The 24,480-nt window shown below is 44.7% G+C and overlaps 2 protein-coding genes across 3 annotated transcripts; both read right to left on the bottom strand.

Annotated features, from left to right (window-relative positions):
* Window positions 1–3,167: 3,167 nt before the first annotated feature.
* Window positions 3,168–4,687, bottom strand: LOC100831760 (2-methyl-6-phytyl-1,4-hydroquinone methyltransferase 2, chloroplastic). Its single transcript, XM_003575323.4, has 3 exons — window positions 4,222–4,687; window positions 3,754–4,060; window positions 3,168–3,673 (listed from the first exon to the last, which is right to left on the bottom strand). Exons 1-3 carry the CDS (start codon window positions 4,590–4,592, stop codon window positions 3,518–3,520), a joined length of 834 nt encoding a protein of 277 aa, XP_003575371.1. The 5' UTR covers window positions 4,593–4,687; the 3' UTR covers window positions 3,168–3,517.
* An 11,654-nt stretch (window positions 4,688–16,341) lies between these two features.
* Window positions 16,342–22,510, bottom strand: LOC100829021 (auxin response factor 6). Of its 2 annotated transcripts, none has more exons than XM_010235559.3 (14): window positions 21,745–22,510; window positions 20,994–21,112; window positions 20,663–20,761; window positions 20,481–20,537; window positions 20,235–20,387; window positions 20,034–20,118; window positions 19,767–19,857; window positions 19,471–19,635; window positions 19,277–19,399; window positions 18,981–19,056; window positions 18,666–18,813; window positions 17,356–18,539; window positions 17,061–17,251; window positions 16,342–16,975 (listed from the first exon to the last, which is right to left on the bottom strand). In XM_010235559.3, exons 1-14 carry the CDS (start codon window positions 21,800–21,802, stop codon window positions 16,780–16,782), a joined length of 2,745 nt encoding a protein of 914 aa, XP_010233861.1. In that variant the 5' UTR covers window positions 21,803–22,510; the 3' UTR covers window positions 16,342–16,779. The 2 variants fall into 2 exon arrangements, with proteins under 2 accessions (XP_010233861.1, XP_003575362.1); XM_003575314.4 differs by having other exon boundaries at window positions 20,235–20,390; window positions 21,745–22,509.
* Window positions 22,511–24,480: the final 1,970 nt, after the last annotated feature.

Below are 24,480 nucleotides of genomic sequence, written 5' to 3'. Positions count from 1 at the left end.
ATTGAATCTCCCAGTCTGTTTTTGCGTCCGTCTTCAGCGGCGTCAGAACTTCTTCAAAGAAATGGCATTGTCGATTAGGCCATCCAGCTCTTCCTATAGGCCAGCATATTTTGAGTCATAGTGAGCTTCCTATGAGTTTAGACAAGAGTCTTAGAAAAGTGTGTGATGCCTGTCAACAAGGCAAAAGTCATCAGCTTCCCTTTTCAGATTCAGAACATGTAATAAAAACTCCCCTTGAGCTCATATATTCAGATGTGTGGGGCCCTGCCCAAACTTTAGTTAGTGGACATCGTTTTTATGTTAGCTTCGTTGATGCATACAGTAAATTTACTTGCTTGTATCTTCTCAAAAGCAAGGCTGATGTGTTTCAAGTCTTTATTCAGTTCCAACAACATGTCGAACGCCTACTTAGTCGAAAGATAATTCATGTTCACACTGATTGGGGAGGGGAATATCATAAACTCAACTCTTTCTTTCAGAAGTTGGGTATAACTCATCGAGTCTCCTGTCCTCACACACATCAACAAAACGGAGCTGCTGAACGAAAACATAGACATGTTGTCGACACGGGTCTCACTCTCCTTGCTCATGCTTCTGTTCCCTTGCGCTTTTGGAGTGATGCATTCACTACAGCGTGTTTCCTTATCAATCGTACTCCTAGTCGAGTCATAGCCATGCAAACTCCCATTGAAAAACTCCTAGGACATAAACCAGATTACACATTCCTTAAAGTCTTTGGATGTGCCTATTGGCCGAATCTTAGTCCTTATAAGTCACACAAGTTATCTTTCCATTCTCATAAATGTGTTTTCCTTGGTTATAGTCCATCTCACAAAGGGTACAAATGTTTGCATGTTCCTTCTAGTCGAGTCTATATCTCTCGTGATGTAATCTTTGATGAGGGTGTGTTTCCTTTCGCTAATATGCCACGTTCAGTTTCCACTCCATCTTCCTCCTCAATTCCTTTCAAAGCAACAAGTGACCAACTTGTAGATTCAGCATATGCACCATTGCTTTTTACCTAACCATGGTGCAGGTCCTGTTCGTGGCACATGACTCCATGATCTTACCGCTGGAGCTGACCCGGACTCCTCTTCATCAACCGAGGAGGCAGATTCTGCCGCGGCAGACGATCCTGCCTCTCCTACCGCACGTTCTGCCGCGCCCTCTGCCGCGGCAGACTCGTCTCCTGGCGCCAGCTCTGCCGCGCCTTCTGCCGCAGCAGGCGGTGAGTCGCCTGCCGCTTCTGCCTCGCCATCGCCACCTCCACCACCGCCGCCTCCTACACGTGTGCGTACACGTCTTCAGAACAACATCAGGAAACCGTATCGTCGGACTGATGGTACAATTACGTATGCTGCCGAGCGTGATGATCAACGTGAGCCAGCGTCTGTTGCAGATGCTCTTTCCATCCCTCATTGGCGTGCGGCTATGGTGGCAGAATATGAGGCCCTCTTGCAGAACGAGACTTGGCGCCTCGTTCCTCATCGGCAGGGGGTCAACATCATTGATTGCAAATGGGTCTTCAAGACAAAGAGACAGGCAGATGGTTCTATTGAACGGTACAAGGCACGGTTAGTCGCCAAGGGCTTCAAGCAACAGTACGGTTATGATTATGGGGATAATTTCAGCCCCGTAGTGAAACCTACCACCATAAGACTTTTGTTGTCTCTTGCTATTTCCAAAGGTTGGCACCTCAGGCAACTTGATGTCCAGAATGCATTCTTGCATGGGTTTCTTGAGGAGGAAGTGTTCATGAGGCAGCCACCTGGGTTTGCAAACTCTCAACATCCATCACATCTCTGGTACTTAAAGAAGGCACTGTATGGATTGAAACAAGCTCCACGGGCATGGCATGCCCATTTGAGTGGAATCTTGTGTGAACTTGGCTTCAAGGCGTCAAAGGCAAACACATCTCTCTTCTACCGTCATCAACAGGGGGTAACAATGTTCCTTTTGGTGTATGTTGATGACATAATTATGATTAGCTCATCTCCTGATGTTGTGGACAACTTGATCCACCAATTAGGAAAGTCTTTTGCTATGAAAGATCTTGGCAGGCTGCACTATTTTCTGGGTATTGAGGTTCATATGGCAGAACAAAACTTGATACTTACACGGAAGAAATATGCTGAGGAGTTGCTTGTGCGTGCCAAGATGGACAAGAGCAAACCAGCTTCAACTCCCATGTCCTCGAGTGATCGTCTCAGCAAGGATGATGGTGAAGTACTCTCGGTTGAGGAGGCTACCCAGTACCGGAGTATTGTCAGAGGTTTGCAATACCTCACCATAACAAGACCAGATATCTCCTTTGCGGTGAACAAAGTTTGTCAGTTCCTACACGAGCCTCGTACAACTCACTGGATCGCAGTTAAGCGAATCTTGAGATATATCCGAGACACAGTTGCACTTGGTCTGGTTTTGTCAAAATCACCCTCTATGGTCTGCCTTCTCCGATGCTGATTGGGCAGGTGATTCTGATGATAGGCGCTCCACTGGGGGACATGCAATATTCTTTGGGAATAACTTGATTGCTTGGAGCGCCAGAAAGCAGGCTACTGTATCCCGTTCTAGTACAGAATCTGAATACAAGTCTTTGGCTAATGCAACAGCCGAGCTTGTTTGGGTGGAGTCACTTCTCTCTGAGCTTGGTCTTATGCCGAACAGGACACCGGTTTTTTGGTGTGACAATCTTGAAGCTACGTACTTATCAACAAATCCGGTGTTTCATGCCCGTACCAAGCACATTGAGGTAGACTTCCATTTTGTTCGTGAAAGAGTTGCTGAGAAGCGTCTGGAAATCAAGTTTATATCCTCCAAGGACCAGATCGCTGATATCTTCACGAAAGCTTTAGCGTCCAGGCCTTTCCTAGGCTGTCAACACAATCTCAACTTGCAGGCACCCGTTTTGATTGTGGGAGGGTGTTAAACAGGTTGTTTAGATTACATGTGATATGGGTTGTTGTATATTGTTAGAGTTCATCCCTATCTCAATGTCTAACGTAGTCTGTATCTAAGGTAGTTAGTATCTAATCTGTAAACAGTTGTAATCTCGAGCTTGAGTCTCGAGATATAAAGGAAGAGCCGGTCCTGTTGGTGCTCTGCGCAACCCAAAACCTAATTCCTCCATTGTTTTTACATACTTGCATAATTGCATCCAACAAGCATGTAGAATAATATTGTTGAGAAGCGCCTATCCAAACTTCGAATAGTATTACAGTAGTACTAGTAATTAGATCAGGAACGAGTCACAACCCCATGAGATCCATCATAGTGCAGTTACTCTGCAGTTATTGATATGAAACACATCCGTCATGGGTCTGGCTCCTACAGAAGTGACTGGAGACTGGAGTATTGTTTAGGATATCCACTACAGTACAGACGAGCCGACGGTGTATGTAGTCACGTCCATACATAAATACACACAACAGGAAATATATATAGCAGAGAACAATTATATATAAACGGCGGTATTAAAAGTGCCTATCATAGAGAGAAGCACGATTATTCCCATCCCTTAGATCGGCCTGCCTCCGGGCACAATCTTGTCCTTAATCCACATGTAAATCGGCACCAGAAAGAAGTACGTGGCGCATATCGTCCCCACGAGGAAGCGGAACAAGAAGACGATAGGATTGACCGGCTTGCTCACATCCTCAGCCTTCGGTCCAAGCTGCAGGGAGGAAACGTTAATTCAAGTTCTCAGCTGGTGAGCTACGTGCAGAACGAGATATTTATCCAAAATTTATTTACCTTCAAAGGGGAGTCCCCGCTTTCTCTCTTGACACCCGTGACGCAGCAGCCGATGACCAGGCCATGCCTACGGGCGCCACGGTACCATTTCGGCCCGATCCTGTTGAGCTTAACGTCCTTGAACCCGGCTCTCTCGAACCATTCGATGTACTCTTCCTCCGTGGGGAACAGCATCCACATGTCGGCGAAGAAGCGAGAGAGCCAGAACGTCGGGCGCACGGGGCCAATCATACAGGCTACCCCGCCCACATTCAGGACCCTGTAGGCTTCCTTGATTCCTCGCTGCGGATCCGGCCAGTACTCAATGCTGGATGGAGGCCAAAATTAAGCATCATCAGTCGATCATGGTACAAAGAGAGTACTCCCTTCGATCCATCATAACAAGTGTCGAACTTTGTTGTCGCTGGACGGTTTCTTTAATGGAAATCGACGGAGAAACTCGTTGTTTCGGAAAAATTATATATGAACCTGCCGGCGGAGACGTAGCGGTCGAAGGTGTCGGCGGGGAAGGGGAGGTCCTCGGCGTCGCCCTCCATGATGGTGACGCCGTTGAGGGCTTTCTTCCGCCGGGCCTTCTTGAGCTGGTCGGGGGACTGGTCGAGGATGGTGACGTTCTCCGGGTCGACGTAGCGGACGATGCCGACGGTGGTGAAGCCCGTGCCGCCGCCGACGTCGACGACCTTGAGGCTCCGGCTGTGGAGGTCGGCGTGCACGAGGGAGACGTCGCGCATGTCGTCGGTGTACTGGCCCGGGTTGAACACCTCGTCGTAGCCGATGGAGATGAGGCTGTAGAACCACAGCGCCTCCTTCTTGTGCTGGATCAACCGCGCCGGCGCCATCTCGCCGACCAGGGCAGCTAGCAGCTAGCTAGCGGGTGATGTGTGTACGTGAGACTGTGAGTGAGTGCCTCTGAGTGAGGAGTGGACGAGCGAGAGGGGCATTTATACTGCTAGCATCATGGCGATTGCGTTACAAAAGTCCTTGTGCCATTAAGTGCTGCGATCGAAGCAAATGATTAATCTTGCTTGTATATGCAAGGTACCATTTCAGGAAGACCGCAGTAAGACGATGCGCATGCAGACAAGTAAAAAATAACAGCCCGGTTGCGACTGCTGGTAACGGCCCCTGCGTCGCTCTCGTGCGTCGACATGGGCTAGCCGCCACCCAGCGGCCAGCGCCCCAACCGCAGTTGTCACTAGAGGGGTCTCCTCCCTAGCTGTCGGTCTCGGTCGGCATTATGGTTTTTCAATCCATCGGATGGTTTGCGTATACCTCTCCAGGTGATCTATGAATAAAGCAAGTTGGTTATCCTAAAAAAACACTAGAGGAAGCCGCGGGGCGAAACCCGAACAGCGGACGGCGGCGGCAAGGCTATATCATTTGAATATAAGAGATACAACTCTGTTAAACTTTAGAGTAAAGTTCATTTTCAACATTGTCTCTGTAAACTCTATACCAATGAAACATAATATTCATATACCACGTATCAGTGATATGTAACAACGAGTTGGGCTCGGGCTAGCGCCACGTGCCAGCATGGGAGGCCACCGGTCTGTGGCGGAGCCGGTAAATAAGCTGCTCTTAACCTACCTAGCTTTGTTTCTTACCCATCGAAGAGTTTACCACAGGTTGATGACAACATGTAGGTGCTCTGGAAAGCAAGTCTTGGAGTAGCCCTATCGCTTCAACCGAGCTATTTTATTTTCCGTAGCAACGTACGGGCTTCTGACTTGTATTTTTTATTTTTCCTGATCATGGCTGATCTGATCTCAAGTCCTGATCGAATTTAATCTTTTGATCGATGTGCCCAAATAATGTTCTGAGTGCGACCTCATACTGGAGTAATGCCCAAGTGCCCAACTACCGAATATTCTCACAAAAAATATTTTGTTAACAAGAAACTAGCATGATGAGCTGAACCAATACTTATTTTATCAATGTGGATTTATCTTTGTTATATTTATTAAAAATTGTTATCTGATAACAATTATCTTTGTTGGTCGATTGGATGGAGAAGCGACATTGTGTCTAATAAACGCCAATGTTCCTCTTTTTTTAGGTTATTTAGCACCGCACGCGCTAGCTCAGCCAGAGGACGACATGCCACTACACATGTATTCCTGTGCAGCGAGCGGTGAAGAAGGCAGCATAGTCTAGTAGTCTACCTTATGTGCAGGCTTCTTAATTTGCTTATTTGTCGGATTGTAATAAATCACGTTGTTTTTATTTTATTCGGATCGCTCGGCTGCATGCATAAGCATAAGCCACAACTCCGTCCACAAACAAACGTATGTTTGGATTAAAAATTTGTTCACAAAAGAGTATACTTCTCTTTTTTCAAAACACTTTTGTCTGAAAAAAATTGATTCTCTCTCATTACAGGAAGTCAAACCCGACAACATTTTTTCAGCATTTAGCTCATTGTATATGAAAAAATTAAAGATGTGGGAGATGGTGGTTGGCACCCAATGCATTTTCTATCTTACTGCCTTTTCTTTTTTTGAAATTCTCAGATGTATTCCATCCGATCCTAAATTGTTGTCGAAATATTGCAGGTATCTAGACGCTTTTTAAGAATAGATACATTCATATTTGAGCAAATTTGAATTAAGAATTTAGGAAAAGAGGGAATACATTTTTATCAGTGGACAACGGAGTATATCCATTGATACGACTAATAAAACTCTTCATAAAAGAACAAATTAGTGTCAGATCGACTGCAGATTTGCAGTTGTCAAGACGATCGCAGTCCTCCTACTATTCCACGCAAGGCGCCACAGGGCGCGGCGGCTAATCCGACGTCAATACAATACACAATATACCCCCCAGCGCCCAACCTCCTGTCGAGCTCGGCAATTGCCTATACCAAACAGAGCCCACGTGTCTACCACTGTACTATGACAGTACTGACGTGGCCTGTATAGGAGTGTTACTGGACTATGACGGAGACTCGGCAAACCAATCGATCTTCTAGAGCCATGCATTCCGCTCAGTACAGGGGTCGTTGGGCCAACAGCGGCCGGCCTTGATCGTCATGAACTTCACTCGGCGGATGGGCAGCCACACAAGTCCGTCCAATTTACAAATACAGAGGGATACCACCATCACCATTCAAGGTTGTCCCCATTCAAGTGGAGCACGTCCCAAAACAAAAGATCAATGCCTCAAATGGTTGAGGTTATTAATTGCTTGAGATGACGTACATTGGTTGTTTTAAGTCTCTTCTTAACTGTATCTGGCGCAATTCCCCTTCAGATTCTAATCTGCTGTATTAACTTGCCCAGAAATTATATGCGCAGAGCCTGCTAACGTACTCTGTTTTCAGAGGAGGAGAGCTTGTTAACGCTTGTTAACAAGGGAATTTCTAGTAGTATAAGAACGTACGAGTATCATGTACAGAACAACAGAGAAAAGTCTCTTTCGACTCTCTAGAAGACTAGAACAGCCCCCGGCGTATATCAATGAAGGAGACGAGTCCACCATGGTGACAGTAGGAGACCACAGCCTTCAATTATTTAGAAGATGACACTTCGGAGATACATATATAGTCCCCAAAACATTGCCGTCGACCACTAATTAATGTTTGTGAAACCACATTTCCACAATCCAAAAAAATAAATTTAGATGCCATGGAATTACTTTCCGAGACAGAGTGGTCCGCCGAAAAAGAGTGATAGGAGCACTGACGTGGGCCTGTTCGAGTTGTGTAACTTGGTACTAGCACGGCCCATTCTAAGCCCATACAAAAAAGCCCACGTATATTGGTGCCCACGACCTCGTGGCTGTCGGATGTGGGCCTGCAGCACGCGGTGGCGTTCCTCCCGCATCGTCTCTCCGGCACCGCCGCCGCCGCCGTGGGTACCAGGGACTCAGACCTCGTCGTGGCAGCGGGCGCGAGGCCAGGCTGAGTCGCGGGCCCGGCACCAACGTTGATCCGTCCAGGTTTAGATTCCTCGTCGCCGAGAACGGCTCTGCGCGACGTCCAGGTAACTGAATCCAACTCTTGGTCTCCTTCTGGTGTACTAACCCAAGCACAGCAAATGGGTACTAGTGGTTTTGACCAGACTGCTGTGTGGTTAAAACACTGCCCAGCTTTTTGGCAAAACCACAATATAGTATACTAATGCAAAATTCATAGACACAAATGTATCTTGACGCTGGCATGGTAATGCTTTTAGCCTATTCTATACCTTGTCCTGGACGATGCGGCTCGAAAAATGAACTGTCTAGAATGTGCGTGCAAGCTTGGCGTCGGCCGTGGTCGAGCTGGTCGGTTCGACCAAGCCATGGACCGGGCCACATCGAAACCGAGTTATCTTAGCTTCCAGATGTTGGATCTTGTGTCAATCGCTGCTAGATTGCTAGATTAGCCGATCGCTAGTTTTGCTATCTAAGTAGTTAATCAAAGCACATGCCAAACCAGAACCACCACTACGTCGATTGCCGGCATGGCAATGAGCTCGCTAAATCGACCTTGCCCCGGACGCCGCGGCCCAAAAAATAAACCTTACTCCAGACCACTTGCTCCAGACACCACCGCTAAAAAAAAAAAGCCATGTAGTACTTGTGGGCGAGACGATGCGAACGATTACTTATTTTGCTAGATAATTAATTAGCCTGACAAAATCAGAACTACCTGTATGTTGACTGCGCACTCAACTAATCTACCTTGTCTCAGATGTTGCCGCCCAAAGAAACAACAACACTCTCACCTAATATACCTCGCCTCGAACGCCACCACTCGAAAATAGATTCATGTAGTATGTCCATGCCAAACATGCGCCGATTGCTTATTTTGCTAGCTAATTAGTTAACCAGGCCTCATGACAAAATCAGAATTACCAATACAACGATTGCTGACACGATAATGCACTCACCTAATTTACCTTGTCCCAGACGCGGTCGCTCAAAAAGAGTGCTGTTCTAAAATAAGAGTAATGCACCTGGCTAATCTACCTTGCACCGGACCGCCGCCGCTCAAAACTAGAGCCACCTGCAACAAGAGCAGTGCACTTACCTAATCTACATTCCCCCGGACATCGCCACTCAAAAAGAGACCTGTCTAAAAACAAGAGCAATGCATTTACCTAATCTACCTTGCACCAGACGCCGTCGCTCAAAAAAAGAGCCGCGCGAAAACAAGAGTAGTGCACTCACCTAATCTCCTTGGCCCCGGACGTTGACACCCAAAAAGAGAGCTGTCCGAAAACAAGAGTAATGCATTTACCTAATCTACATTGCCCCGGACGCTGCCGCTCAAAAAGAAAGACGCCCGAAAACAAGAGCATTGTACTTATCTAATCAACCTTGCCCCGGACATCGCCGCTCAAAAAGAGAGCGGTCCGAAAACAAGATCAATGCACTTACCTAATCTACATTGTCCCGGACACCGCCGCTCAAAAAGAGAGCCACCCGAAAACAAGAGCAATGCACCTATCTAATCAACCTTGCCCCGGACGTTGCCGCTCAAAAAAAGAGCCGTCCGAAAACAAGAGCAATGCACTTACTGATCAACCTAATTACCCCGGACGTTGTCACTCAAAATGAGAGCCGTCCGAAAATAAGAGCAATATATGCACTTATCTAATCAACCTTGCCCCGGATGTTGCCGCTCAAAAAGAGAGCCATCCAAATACAACAGCAATGCACTTACCTAAGCTACCTTGCCCTGGACGACACAACTCAAAAAGAAAATCCTCGGCCATCCGAAAACAAGAGCAACACACTTACATAATCTACCTTGCCCTGGACGCTGCTGCTCAAAAATAGAGCCAGCTCGAAAACAAGAGAAATGCACTTGTGGTTAGGCGCACATGGTGGGGGAGCACGGGGACAGCGCGGCGGCGATCAGGTCGAGCATCAGCGTGGGTGGGATGGTGGTGCTCAAGGCGTACGTAACACGGCACAATGCATTTACTGATGATGAACAGGCAATTCCAAATATTATTTATATGTTCCTCAAATTTCCACAAGATTAAACCCCAAAACTAGCTAACATATGCAGATCTCTCCGTTCCCCGAACCTTAGCCACCAAAATGGACAGCACCGACGACCAGCTCACCTTCGACGTCAAGGCCCACATGCATGGATGGCGAAGACGAGGTGCCCATCTTCGACTTTGAGGCTGACATGGAGGGCACCGTTGAGGAGCTCATCTTCGACTTCGAGGACGACTTGGACGGCACTGACGAGAAGCTCATTTTCGACATCGAGGTCGACATGGACTGCATCCATGCACTCAGCTGGTCGTCATTAATCATCAAGAAAATGGTTAGTACACACTCAAGAAAGTGGTTAGTACACACTCAAGAAAATGGTTAGTACACACAAGACAGATTAGTACACACTCAACAAAATGGTTAGTACACAGAGACCTGGTGGTCATTAATCATCCAGAAAATGTTCAGTACACAAATGGTTAGTACACACAAGACTAATTAGTACACACTCAAGGAAATGGTTAGTACACACTCAAAATGTTCTATTGCACCTGCGCCTCTGCAAGTTGTGCCACCAGCAACTAATGATGATTTAAGTCACTGATTCCACGCTTTTTAGATTCACATCCTACAAGTCACTAATTAACTTCTGTTAAATTGACATCCTACTGTATCAAATAACCTATGTGCAAATCTCTAATTGCACACTTCCATTAGATTGACATATCCTACCTTACCAAATAACCAAGAGATATATATTCTAGCGTATTAGATTATAAATTTGATCAATGTAATTACCTTTCTCACCTTTCTGTGACCAGAACTCGGAGTTTTGTAAAACCATCATCTTGAAACTTTGTAGTAATCTACAACAACTATACATGTCCCTATTTTGCAGTGCTAGACATGCATACGTACTGTCAAGATTTTCTGTGGTGCGGTAAATCGTACACGTGAATCCTGACATGTTCAGCTATCTCACTTGGAACTAAATCTTGTACCCTACAGAAGGACAGAATGACGGAAGCACCAACCGAAGAGCAGCAGCATCTTGCAATCGAAGCAGCACCAGGAGCGCAGCCTGCTCTTGCTGCCAATGGTCATGACTCGTAGCCGTCAGGGGTGATGGATGCTTCATGCTTCACAGGCTGTTGCGCTGCATATGGTCATGGACCTTGCTTGGTTGGAACTAATCTTTGCTGGGTTAATTCGAACAGGAGATCCCCGCAAAAAAAATAAAAAAAATCAAACAGGAGGTCCGAGATATGCACCGACATTATGGTTGTGCCGGTTGACTTATTATTTTGCTGGATGTGTTGATTATAGACGTGTTCAATACTGTTTCATGAGCGGCCATGCAGGATGTTTTGAGATTTCACCATCTTACAGATCACACTTTAGTATTATATTAGAACCTTTCAAGTATAGTTGCTTGCCTTCTTAAAATAATTTCCTAGATATTCTTATTGCACCTGGTAGATTGCTCCGTGCGGATCTCGTAGAGTAGCGACCATATATGCATGTACAGTGAACTAGCTAGTCTTGGCTGAATTCGAAGCAGAGACCTGAGATATGCACCGACATTATGGCTGTGCAGGCCGTGGGCTTATTTGTTTGCTGTATTTGTTGATTGTAGAGATGTTTAGAATTGTTTATGAGCGGTCATGCGTAGGAAGTTATGAGAATTCACCATTTTACAGATCGCACTTTAGTATTATATTAGCACCTTTCCAGTATAGTTGCTTAGCTTCTTAAAGTAATATAATTTTCTAGATATTCTTTTATTGATGATGATCCTGATGCTTGGCCAGTTGATCCTATCCTAGGATTAGACGGTTTGGCCACTGGCCATCCGATGGTTTCAAACATCTTTTTTTTGTCTGCAACATATTTTGAATGATAAATTTTGTGGGAGAATCGATAAAATTAAATGCTAGACACATTTTAATGGTAAAGTATGTGTGAACCATTTATATGTGGCTTGCATCCTGTTGCTAATTGTGCGACTTTGTTTGACTGTCAAAAATTGTTTGTTCAACATGATGAACAATTTGCGAACTATTGTTTGGAAGCTTGGCAGACTTCCACAATTATGAGTGCACTTGTTGCCTCTCAAGAGAGATACCACCATCTTTAGATTTGATGATTTTTTCATAGAATCCAAACAAGTGCTCTCGGATGACACTTGCTGAAGATGTGAACAATTAATCCAAACAATTATTCGTGTAAAACACCTAATGAAGACAATGTATGATGAGGGGAATGAAGACAAGATCAAGATTATTGTGCACTGTGTAGTGCTCGCTACCATGCGAATGGGTTCTGCATCTGCTGTGACCTCTCCGACCGTGGTTCCATGGTAATTGTGTGAAGGTGAATTCTGCTCAAGCGGAGAAGATTGATACAGAATGGACAACACTGACGACCAACTCACCTTCGACTTCGAGGCGACATGCATGGACGGTAGAGATGAGGAGTTCATCTTCAACTTTAAGGCTGGCATGGAGGGCGCCGTTGAGGAGATCATCTTCAACGTCGGGGAGCCTATATTCGACTTCGAGGTCGACATGGATGACATCCACACACTCAACTGGTCGAAATTAATAACCAAGAAAATGGTTAGTACACACCGAAGGAAATGATTAGTACACACTAAACAAAATGGTTAGTACACACAAGACTGGTTAGTACACACTCCACGAAATGGTTAGTACACAAACCTGGAATTTTGCATCCCTTTGAGAACCAACTGATTTTTTTTTCTAATGATGGTCCTGACGCTCGGCCGGTTGATTCTATCCTAGGATTTGCCGGTTTGACCACTGGCCATCCGACGGTTTCAAACATTCTTTTGATAAAATTGAATGGTAGACACATTTTTAATGGTAAAATATGTGTGAACCATTTACATATGGCTTGCATCTTGTTGCTGATTACGTGACTTTGTTTGACTGTCGAGATCTGTTTATTCAATATGATGAACAATGTTTGCGAACTGTCCTCGTTGGAAGCTTGGCGGACTTCCACAACTATGAGTGCACTTGCCGCCTCTCAAGATAGATGCCACCATCTTTAGATTTAATGATCGTTCATACAATTAAAACAAGTGCTCTCGGACTACACTTGCTGAAGACGTGAACAATCCAAACAATTATTCGCGTACAACACCTTCTAGAGATAATGCATGATGAGGGGAATGAAGACAACGATCACGTTTATTGTGCAGTGCAGTGTTCGCTAACATGCGAATGTGTTCTTGATCTGGTGACGTCTCCGACCGGTTGTTCCATGGTAGTGTGTGATGATGACTTGTGCTCAAATGGAGAAGATTAATCACCGAAGCAGCACCAGGAGCGCAGCGTGCTCATGCTGCCAATGGTCATGACTCGTATAGCCGAACGATTATTTCTGTTTAACCGATCGGTTTCCGGATTTTAAACGAAAAAACGAAAGCCAAATGGTTACAATATCTGAGAACTGGAACCGAAACTAAAAACCGTAAAAACCAATATTTCACTTCGGGTTTTTTGTTACGGTTCGGTTTTGCACACCCCGAGGGTCTGGATCTGCTGTGACGTCTCCGGCCGGTGGTTGCTAATGTGTGAACGTGACTTCTATTAAGTGGAGAAGATTGAGATAACGTAATTGTCCTGACTGCATCCTTGCAGATCTCGTGGAGTAGCGATCGTATATGTACCGTGGACTTGCCAATCGTCGAAACTTCCAGCACATTTCTATATTGTATAAACAATTGTTTTGCTATGGTAATTAGTCATATTGCTTTCCTTCGAAACAACAGCAGCTATGTGTTCGGTTTATCGTTTGATCAGATGCACGAGGATCGCAACTCTGATGTGTGTGCCTTGTGTTTATACTCCATGACCGCATGTGTGTTGGCTTATCCCGAGTCGTGGGGCCGGTTGCAAATTACAGCTCGCCATGATCTTTTGTTTCATCTTTCAGTTGTGGTCGTTTCCCCTTCTAGCAGCCAAAGGTCAATCCGCAGGAGAATTTTGCATCCACATGAGGACCTACCGATTTTCTTGTAATGATAATCCTGAGGGTCCGCTGGCTTTGACTCTATCCAAAAGGATTGGCCAGTTGACCACCAGCCATCCAATGGTTTCAAACATTCTATGGTCCGCAACAAATTTTGGTAGGGATGCAAACTAGGCATTGAAAAGGCTATAATCTATACTTGGTGTCTCGGTGCTTCTTCTCTAATCAGCAAGGTTCGGCGAGCTTAGGCTTAGTCGCGAAGCTAACGAGGTTAGGTCTGCCCGATCTAGCGTGATCATCCAGCCGTCTTTGACGTCATCTTCAACGAGGCAACAACTTGTTTCTCGGATCATCATCGTTGACGTCTTCAGTAGCGGACGCAGGGAAGAAATGTAGGTGTGGCGGAGTTTGCAAAGAAGAAAATCATGTGACAAAGCAACTCAGTAAAATAGTGTATATGTTGCTCTATATTCAACAAATGTAGTAAAAAATCAAAAAATAAAGTATCAACATAAATTATATGGACCGTATACTAGTATATACAACGTATCACTGGCGGATCCAGAAGGTGGCCAGGAGTGGACCACCCTGGGAATTCGAACCATATATCATTATATCTAATATCCTGAGCCTAAAAAAGAAAAAAGAAAATAAGGCTGTCAGCCCATCTCCTTGTTAGGCCCGGCCGGCTCCAAGTGCTGCATTGGGCCTTGTCTTATCAATCGATTGACTGATCAGCCGCGAACAAGGATTCAGGGAACACACATCGATCAGACGATCGATCGATCAGCCGCGGAGGCGGAAGTGACGGAACTGCCTCTGCCGGCCCTAGCTTAGCTAGCGCCTAGCGATCAACGGGGATCAGGACACGCATCCCAGCCGCAATCTCTCGTCATCATTGTCTCTCGGCTATCAGGCGATCAAATTAATGTATGCTTTTTTAATATTAGCATATTTACTGTTGGCGAGTAATATTTGGAGTAAAAAAATAGCTGGTTATAATATATATTGGGTAAAACTGTCTCACAAATTTGGATCCACCACTGCAACGCATTGGCCAGATTTTAGGTGTGGCGGCCGCCGGAGCAAGCCATACTGCTGGTACGCCATTGGACGTCTTTTGGATTCGATTGGCTACTTCACGGTTGCTTTCAACAATCTTTACCTAACTCCGAAATGGTTGGAGGTACAGAGACGCCAACGTCAAATTTCTCTAACGGCACAAGTGGCGGTGTAATATTATTTTGAGGAAATTTCACAGAACCATACTTTCTGTGACAGTGGTCTTAGGCCCGAGTCGTCAGAAACACCATCAAGCCGCCTAATCATCGAGATTAGAGTTTTTTGAGACTCACTGCCCCAAGAGTTGTGGTTTTGTGAGACTGTTAGCAATAACTGTGTGGTTTTGTGAAACTGTTAGCAACAACTGTGGTTTTGTGAGACTGTTAGCAACAACTGTGTGGTGCACTGCCACAAAAAATGTGGTTCCGTGAAATTTGCTATATTATTTTTAGTGATGGGTTGATGCTTTGGTTGATATAATGGAAGCTGTGCTTTGTCCAGTACTTTTTGGGAATGGTCTAGGCTTCTGACCTCCGGCCTCAGACCCTCAGTTATGCTAAAGTGTTCCTGGAGGCAGAGGCCCTGTACATCTCAAGGAGACAAAACCGAACTATTCCACCACACTCCTCGTATGCATCTGCAACAGAAAGAAAGCACTATTCAAGCACCCAACATCTACAGAAAGCAACGGAGGTTATATGCTTCCTTAAACCAGTACATCCTTACAACGGCAGGAGAAGAACCAAGCACAGGTTTAATTATTGGCCTTAGCACATGGCCAAGAAGAATGTAGAGAAGCTCACAATTTTGACACACTACCACTGTCGACAAAATATCAGGGAGGAGGAAAGCACTCAAAAAAAAAATGTGTGGGGCAAACGCTCCACCTTCGATTTCCCCATCGCGAAAAAGCCAGTCAATATTGCGAAACGACGAGATCTGGGATCCAAATCCGGGTCCCAACTGAAGATCCGAAAGAGATGGGAGGAATCGCAGTAGAAACTGACGAGGACAAAATATCTTCAGAAAGAGTAGGTGGTGGTGTGCTGCGCGCAATTCCCAATCCACTTTAAATTTGTCAAAGCAAACCAAATTGGAACACGTTGGCAGGGCCAGAAGGCGCTTGCAAAAGGTGCAACTGCCAGTGCGGCACTTGGATCATAAGCAGGCATCAGGGCATCACATTCGCCCTCCAGGTAGACCACACAGACATACAGGAAAGGGGAACCATCTTTACCAGCCATTAGTTCAATTCAATTCAATGGATGGGCACTCAAAATGGTCAATCATATGGGGACCCAAAAGGCACATGGGAAGGCAGGTCACCCCATGTCTTTGCAGGCCATTGTCTCCAAGAAGCAGTGCCAAAATTACACAGGTATTAAAGCTTCAGGTGGCTTCCCTCTTGGATCTATCTATATATCAGCTTTCCAGGACCATAGCAGACTAGTACTTTTACTGAGAAGAGCCAGCATTCCTGGAATAAGTCCAGTAACAACATTCCTAAAGAAGTTGCTTGTAGATATCAGAAGTAGAATAAATTTGCAAGTGGATCTTAGCAGGATTAGCTCACTGGCCACTGCCCTCTTTAACAGAATTCATGCAATTCGTCGCCACATGATTGTACTCACAATGTAGAAAGTTTGGCCATTGCGTAATGGATTAGCGTTCATCGCCATTGTCCATAGCAACATTGTGGAACCAAAACATCATCAGTATACAGAATATTGACCGAAACAAGCATGTGTGGAACTAAGCAACAAGGGTGAAGGAGTCTAATATTAATTAGAGGCCCTACCTACACGAACAGCGCTGGTATTCTGCAGAACGAAGTGTCAGCCTGTGTTACCGAAATGCAGGAGTTACTACTAAATCCATATCATATGACATAATAATCAAATCGCGGATAGCTTTGAGCCACGCTTGATCTATGTGCTTTGGTTTCAGTTCACAAAACTAGGGAGGAGCTTGCAGAAACATACAGAACAGACCAGCCTAAAACCGAGGGCCATGAGCTCTCAATCTTCAGAACTCAACAGAGCCCACCGCCGCGATCCCAGTGCTTAGGTTCCTCGATTCCTGCCTGCTAACGTAGTTATCACAACCATTGCCGAGCCTCCTTGCAGGAGCCGAGCTCAAGAGCTCGATGCCCTGCTTGCCCATCTGTTGTACCTCCTGTGGCGATAGTATCTTTATGCAGGACACGCTGTTCACAAATTCCCTGCAGATTACAAGATCCATATTTGTAAGGGTGAAAATGAACAGTGAAAAAAATATTTTTCAGGAACTTATTGGCTAGAACTTACTGCCATGGATCATCGCCAACTAGAAGGACATCATTCTCTCGGTCAACAAATACAAGCTGCCAGCCTGATCTCACAGGGTCTTCTAACTGGCCCTCAAGGCCAAATAGGTGCCCTAGCTCACTTCGTAGTTCATGATAGCTGCTAAATCTAGTGATATCGAGCAATCTTCCAACAGCTCCAGACTTGTAAACCTTTAGGACAAGGTATGTCAATTCAAAGTGCTTCATGGAAAATAATACGAAAAGAAGTAAAGTTGATTAATGGTGCATAAGATGGACAAGGCAATTTCACTCACCTTCACGAAAGTGGCAGGTGGTCGATTTACTTGATCAGGATTTTCTGAAAATGGAACATATCCTGATCCATCTAAGCAGCCTGAACTAGTTAGTGCTTCATTCAAGGGGAAATTATTTTGAGAAGGGCTCAGGAAATTGCAGGTGGAATATGGTATCGTGTTTGAACCATTGTCATCCTGAAGGCTTGCAATGCAATCATTCTCATTCTGAAGGCCTGGAATGTCATCTTGCATCAAAAGTGACTGAGAGTCTATATTAACACCAAACAATAGGTGGTTTTGATGGTCAGAATTCTCATCTTGATCCACCACACTCTCTCTTCCAGGCAATGGTGCCAATGAAGAGCTTTGAGGTATATTAGAAGGAGCTGAATCCAACTGTTCTATGTGCGACACTGTAACATGAGATCGAGAAGGGATCACAGACTCCATCACAACCCGCTTAGACGACCACGGGTCAGAGACAGGTACAGGGGTGGTTCTTGGCACATCTTGGAGGTTCGAACCTGCTTCTGAAGGAAATGGTCGCAACACGTCATGCATGGACGAGATATTCAATGGAGAAAGGGAGTTAATATCTGTGTCTTGGAAATTTTGCTGCTGTGAGAACGCTGAAACTGTCTGCATTATGGAAGGTGGAGACTGAGTGCTGGGAGAAAGCTGAGAGAAAACCGACAATGCATTTGGTACGGACTGAAAGTTGGGGGAGTGATTCTGTTCTTGCATGTGTTGGTGCTGTGACTGTTGCTGCTGGTGTGATTCTTGTTGTTGCTGCTCCTGCGGTTTCTGACCGTTGAATGATTGGCAGCGTTGAAGCTGTTGCTGGAGGTACTCAGACTGATTATGGCCTTGAATTGTGTTGTCATTGATGTTTTGGTGGTGCATCTGCTGAAACTGAGGCTGTACTTGCTGCAGAATCTGACTCGATACAAGAGATCGACCAGCAATGTTCTGGGGCTGCTGGAACTGCAGTACTGCAGGTGATACTTGCTTCGCCGGGTTCTGTAAAGCTGCTGCTGATATTGCTTGGTACATGTCAGGTTGCAGACCAAGTAGGGAAGTATCCAACCTTGGCTGCATCCAAGGATTCATACCAAGTCCACCAAAATTGAATGACTGGAAACCTGGGTTTGCACCATCCCGGAGCCACATAAGAGAAGAGGTCAAGTCATCTTCCTTTCCACCTGAAAAAACCCTCACAGGTAAGATCATGTTTACTATTAGAACAATGCATCAAGGACTGAATTAATCATCATTGTCGACTGATATGGCTTGAAGGTATTGAATAAGGTTACAACTGTCATTTGTACCATATAAGGAAGGTAATCCTGTTGGCCACGGCCGCTTCAGTCTCATAGGAAAAGGAGATGAATACATCGGTATAGTTGTCAGAGGCTCAATCTCCCAAAGAGACACCCTCGGCTGCCTCTCTCCAGCAGTTGACTCATCCCATCCAACCTGCATTATTAAGGAAAAAGATCGCATGCTCAATTTTGAAGCACATGGGAGAAAATCTCTAGAATATAATAATACCATCAACTGGATACTGTACCAGTATGCACGTAAAAAAGTGTGGAATCGGAGAGGTATGTAGACAAACAGATAATTATTGTTTCAAGATCTACCTTTACAGAACGCCAGTGCGAGTTCGGCCAACGAGCAGGATCAAGGTCACTTATTCCTGTAATTGTTCCCATATATCTGCAAGAGTGCATAGCAATTTAGACCGTTTATATCATGCAATACTGAAAACATGTAGCTCATTACAACAGATCAGAAAACCAACAAGGAACCTGATATAGAAGGCATCAAATGACTTATCTACATTCTATACTTTGGGTAAATGAATCAAGAGAAGGAAAGAGTAAACTGTGATGACCAGGAAACAAAATCATAATAGATAAACACGGGTTTGACATACCGCCTAACGCTGGATTCTTCTGTCTCGAAAAGCATACGGAAACGCATGCCCACAGATATACGGGTATGGTACACAGCTTTTACATATTTAGCCAGTGGTATGACAAACTCTGAAGGGCTTGCTCTGCAGAACAGGTGGGAAAAATGCTGAGTATGTGAGAGGAAATGTAAGATATATGCAAGGAGTTGTTCTACCTTGGGTTATAGAAAATAGTGAACCGGCTATTTGTCGATGCAGCATGAGCAGCTGCAGCGAGAAGCCCGATGTGCATGCTGTCACTAGATAACACTGATGATGGCATGACTGTTTGTGGCCTGTTTGCTCGACGAATTCCCAGAAGAAGCTGATTGTTATCATTCCTGCTCAACCAAAGACACGGACGAATATTATCAGGAAAACTCTGCTGGGGAAAAAATAAGCTCGAGGAAGAGAGTATTGAGTGTCTGTTGTGATTTATTATATTTTATTTTTTGTGGAAGAGGAGACAGACCAGATAAAGAGGACAGAGTCTCCAGCAACCAGTCTCTTAGCACTTATAAAGACGCTCCAACCTGTGGTCAGAAGATGCCGCTTTGGTTGGCCTGCACCAACAATTTGATTTTGTAAGTTCTTTTACATCATACTGGTTTTGGGAACTTACATGTGTTGTATGGAGAAAGGTTGCATGAAATGAGGGTATATCCAGGCTGTATGCAATATACACTTCCTAAAAATCACAAAAATAAGAAGCAACAAAAGTAGCTTAGAAATAACTAACCTCGAAAGATATGACGAAATTTCCACTCATTGCCATGAAGGTCTTTCGCCATCAACTCCTGTGCTGGAGGCTGCTGAGTGAAATCCTACAGAATTATCAAATGAACATTTATTGCCAATAATAGTCGGTTCAGTTAATCTGAAAAAGTAATATTATCAGTTCAAACGATAATGCACACAATTGCTGATCAACAACACATACCAACGGAGGAAACACCTTCTCTGCTGCTCGGCGGGGAACAGAGAATCCACCATGTGTACTTGTATCACTTGCAGTTAATGTTTTGCAAAAATAATTTGTTGGTTGTTTGTTTGCAGTGCCTAATTCAGCAGGTAGAAATGGGTCCTTGAGCTCCTGCTGCAAAGAAAAACAAGATACAATATAAGTATGTGAGGTACAAAAAGAAGTGTACAGATTGGTGGAAGTAGTTAGAAAATCCGGTATTACTGGGCTGAGTGGTTGTAGCGTCATCTGTGCACAGACCTCATCAGTCTCTGCATCAGCCTGGAGGAAGAAAAACAACAAAGTTTTATGAGATGCAAAGCTAATAAATGGTATTCCCCTAAAAAAAAGCTAACAATGGTATTACTTGTTCTTGAAACAGATGCGCTATATCGCTCCAAACTTACGTGCATGATCACATTATGTAGTTGGCATATAAGCTGCGGAGGCAGGTTAGGGTAATTGGGGATCTGGGACTCAATTTCCTTATTGGTTGATGCGGATACCTGTGGTAGAAATTTATTTTGTAAGTTCTGGCAGAACTGTTTAAGATCTGATAAAGAAACGCCACAAGATAGATAATTTAAGAGGAAGCTTACAAAAAGAAAAGGATGAAAGGAATTTTGCAAGATTTACTGATACTTATACAAATTATGCAGCATTTGAATTTAATCTCTTTTTTGTGAACGGTACATTTGAGTTTAATCTTTGTATTGAGAGGAAGACTGGAAGAGTAACCTGCTCGCTGTGACCTTGAGGAAAATACAACACCCGACTACCAACCGCCGGTAACGAAACAAGGGGCCCGGCGCAAGCATGCCACAACTCTGAATTTAGGCACTTGTGCTCTTCTGCTACTGAAAAAGGAAAATCATCTGAGCAGAAGGCATAGCAAATAATAAAGTTCAGTTAACATCAGTAGCTCTAGGAAGCATCTAATAGACATATCCAAGTTCAGAAAATGATTCCTGCGTCTTGCAAGCAAAACTGTTTTGTAGAACCAAGCATAGCTTGGGTGGTCAGCCAGCGAGGTATGCTGGCAGCCCACCAGAGTTCGATCCTCGAAGGCTGTACTTTGGTGTCTCACTTTGTAAAATTATATATCTATATACTGTCGGACTGCAATCACGCAGCTCTTACAGTTTAATTTACTCTTGGGAACAAAATATGCACGGATAAATGCTAATTTGTTCATAAACATGTAAACAAGCAGACTTAAAGAATCAAAACTTACTCCGTCATGTGTACTAATATTTTTCTTACTTCAGTAACAGAACAATTTTGTTGTCAAGAAGCATAAGTCACAAAAAAGAAGAATAAATTGATAGCTTGCACGGCACATTGGAGTGATTCGGAACACAACACCACACAGATTTAAAGCAAGGGAAGCAAACCAAAGCATCTACGAACTTAGACCGCCAATGGAAGAGGAGAGTATTAATGAGCCAAATACCGTACAAACTGTCAACTGAAATGTCAGGTATTATACCTTCAGGCGACCCCGGCTGGTCAGGCAGGCCGCCGCCGGCCGACGGCGAGAGCTTCATACTACACCCCAGCCACTCAACAACCGAGCTAGAACTTGAGAGGGAAGTGAGCAGAAAAACGAAAAGGAAGCTTCACTTCTTTCCTACACGAAATCACGAGCGCTTCCAAGCAGCATCGCCATCGCTTTCTCCTCCCCAAAACCGGCCAAACCTCTCGCCCTGGCTCCGCCGCGCCCTCAAGGCGCAATCTTTTTCGATCCAAGAAGTCGAAAATTTCGAGCCCCTCGATCCAAGAACCCCCAGCTTCGTCTCCGGGAAGCGGGAGCTGCAGTCTTCAGGAGGAAACGACTGTGGCGGCGGAATGCGCCGCCTTTGCGGCTCCGGGAGGCAAGAAACGCGCTTGGAGCAGAGGAGCCTTCTCGATTGTTAACAACGGCCGCTGCGCCCTCAGACTCAGATCCCGCCGCCACGAGCTCCGAAACGAGAGCTCCCCTGCTCCTGAGGACTCGGCCGACGCTCCACGGCAGATCCGACCGCCGCCGCCGCCTGGCGCCGGAGGGGAGCAAGATGCTGCTGCCGCTACCGCTTCTTCTTGCTTATAGCTTCCTGCTGCTTTGCTCGTAATAGTAGTTCGAGTGAGAGAGAAAGAAGTGCACTTCCTTCTTCTGAGTGCTACTTGCTCCTTCTTCTTGCTGCAAGCTTCTGCTGGCCTTGTGCCGCTGCTCCTATGCAGTTCTTGGGGTTTTAACCCCACGAGTGGTGCTGCTGCTCCCTTCTCTCCTCTATGCACTTTAAAAACCAACTTTTTCCTCGATGGCAACATGCCACGCTTCCGCCTTCCGGTAAAGTTTTTAACCGCTGCAAAACAAACAAACCCGTGTAATTTATTCAACTAAACAAGGAGTTGAAAAGGTTCATTACTGCAAGTTTTTTTATAAAAAAAGTCTATTTATGGGTTGAGTTTAGTTTGGGAACAGTTAAGACGAATTTGACTCTTAATTAACCTATGCCGACAGATTTAGTCTTCGACCAAGTTAAGACGATGTGCTAGTAATCACGTGACCGGTGTTTTCACGCACGTGACAACAGCTCACAAAAGAGAGAGAGAACAAACGTGAATGTGTAGAAATAATTAACCAGCGGCAAGATGGCCAATGGTCAGCTGCTAATGGAATCGAAACGTGTTGAGACGAAGAAAAAGGTTATCAATTCTCTTCTTATGCATGTGTGAGGTCGTGGTCAGCTAGTGAGTGAGTGGGCTTTCTTCATTTCATATAGATCCCCCAGGATACTGCCTTTTTGACCAATGTTTATACACCATCATTACATACTGTATTTATTTTTAATAACATTATCATTTTCTTCTCTTTCAGTTAATTAATCAGCTGGTTAATAATTAGTGTGGTCAAACCAACGTACGTGTGCGTGAGCTGGTGTGGGCGATATGTTTATTGCTCAAAGCACATGCAGTCAGAGAGACACGTATATACTGGTCATCGCTTCGTCGGCCTGAAAAATAGTCTAACTAGAAAGCTAAATTTAAACAAAGCTTAATTTCGTACTTTTAAAGCACCATACAACAGTTACGTTGCAGTAGTACTACTGTAAAAACTGAAGAAAAGAAAATAAATTCGCCATCAAATATACAGCGGAGTGGGGATAATTTATTTAAAATGCTTCTTCCCTGCAGATTAATTAATTATTTAATTACCACCGGAATAACAAATCATTAAAAATGCAAATCTAGGGAACTATTCGCATGGATGCACGGACCACGAAGCCGCTGCATCTGCAAAATTCCGCGACTGTGCGTGCACGTTCACACGAAAGCAGGACACTGACCGGCCCCATAATGCAAGCTAGCAGGACGGAGATATATGCATGTCATTGTCCTGCACTGCGCTGCATGCATGTAAAGCTACCTAGTTTATATCTCCCTTGCCGACACAAGTTTAAGTCAAGATCAGATCAAAACTGTTTACATTTGTGATAACTCGAGATTATTTGACATATCCCCATGCATGTTATGTTATCTTGAGGCTAGCTTGTTGAGTCGTTTGTGCTAGTTGGTGTGCGTGAAACTTAACATATAATGTACAGTAAATACTTGAAGCGTGGAAAACTTGTTTCTTTAATTTACACAAGTTCATGTCTTCGGTGTGCACGTAAATTTCCATAAAATTTATTTTTTGAACGAAAACGGCAAGGGAGTGATTATTAGTGAATATTCAAAGCCTATTTGCATGCTTGAATCTTCCGTGATCAGATGGAATGATTCTTAATATCGACTTAGAGATAGTTTTTTTCTCGGTCGTCTAAAAAATAGCAAAACAAAATATTTAAGGGGTGGAGACCAAACCTTATGCTTTTGACATTGCAATTTTACATACACAAAAATGAAAGAGACTAATGTGTAAATCGTCTCAAAATCTAATATTTCAATAATCATTCTTTTGCAACCACTGGGCAACTTGAATTACCGTGTCAGGGCGTCTAGGCTCAGATGTTATACAGGGTTCCTTTTAATTGAGATTAATTGGTCGGTAAACACACACACACGTGACATATATGTCTGGAAACAACAAAAGCGCAAGAGGACCAAACGGCGCCGAAAAAGCCGATGAAAATGCTCGCTCTCTCGACGTACGCCGGCCGGCTGTTCCCATCGTCCAATCCCAAGTTGCACATGGCGATGGATGGATGGATGGATGGATGCCGATGGCAGGACGCATCTTGGC

The sequence above is a fragment of the Brachypodium distachyon genome, chromosome 3 (genome assembly GCF_000005505.3).
Source record: "Brachypodium distachyon strain Bd21 chromosome 3, Brachypodium_distachyon_v3.0, whole genome shotgun sequence".
NCBI classification, from domain to species: Eukaryota; Viridiplantae; Streptophyta; class Magnoliopsida; order Poales; family Poaceae; genus Brachypodium; species Brachypodium distachyon.
This window is presented reverse-complemented; position numbering and strand designations above follow the sequence as displayed.

Bases quoted from the DNA above. Each gene is read 5' to 3' on its own strand.
- LOC100831760 (XM_003575323.4), bottom strand. From the start codon at position 4,592: ATGGCGCCGGCGCGGTTGATCCAGCACAAGAAGGAGGCGCTGTGGTTC. The intron at 4,061-4,221 runs GTTCATATATAA...GCCTCCATCCAG, and splicing joins CGCTACGTCTCCGCCGGCAG to CATTGAGTACTGGCCGGATC. The intron at 3,674-3,753 runs GTAAATAAATTT...TCCTCCCTGCAG, and splicing joins GCGGGGACTCCCCTTTGAAG to CTTGGACCGAAGGCTGAGGA.
- LOC100829021 (XM_003575314.4), bottom strand. From the start codon at position 21,802: ATGAAGCTCTCGCCGTCGGCCGGCGGCGGCCTGCCTGACCAGCCGGGG. The intron at 20,762-20,993 runs GTTACTCTTCCA...TTTCTACCACAG, and splicing joins CTCAAGGTCACAGCGAGCAG to GTATCCGCATCAACCAATAA. The intron at 20,119-20,234 runs GTATGTGTTGTT...ATAATTCTGTAG, and splicing joins AGAAGGTGTTTCCTCCGTTG to GATTTCACTCAGCAGCCTCC.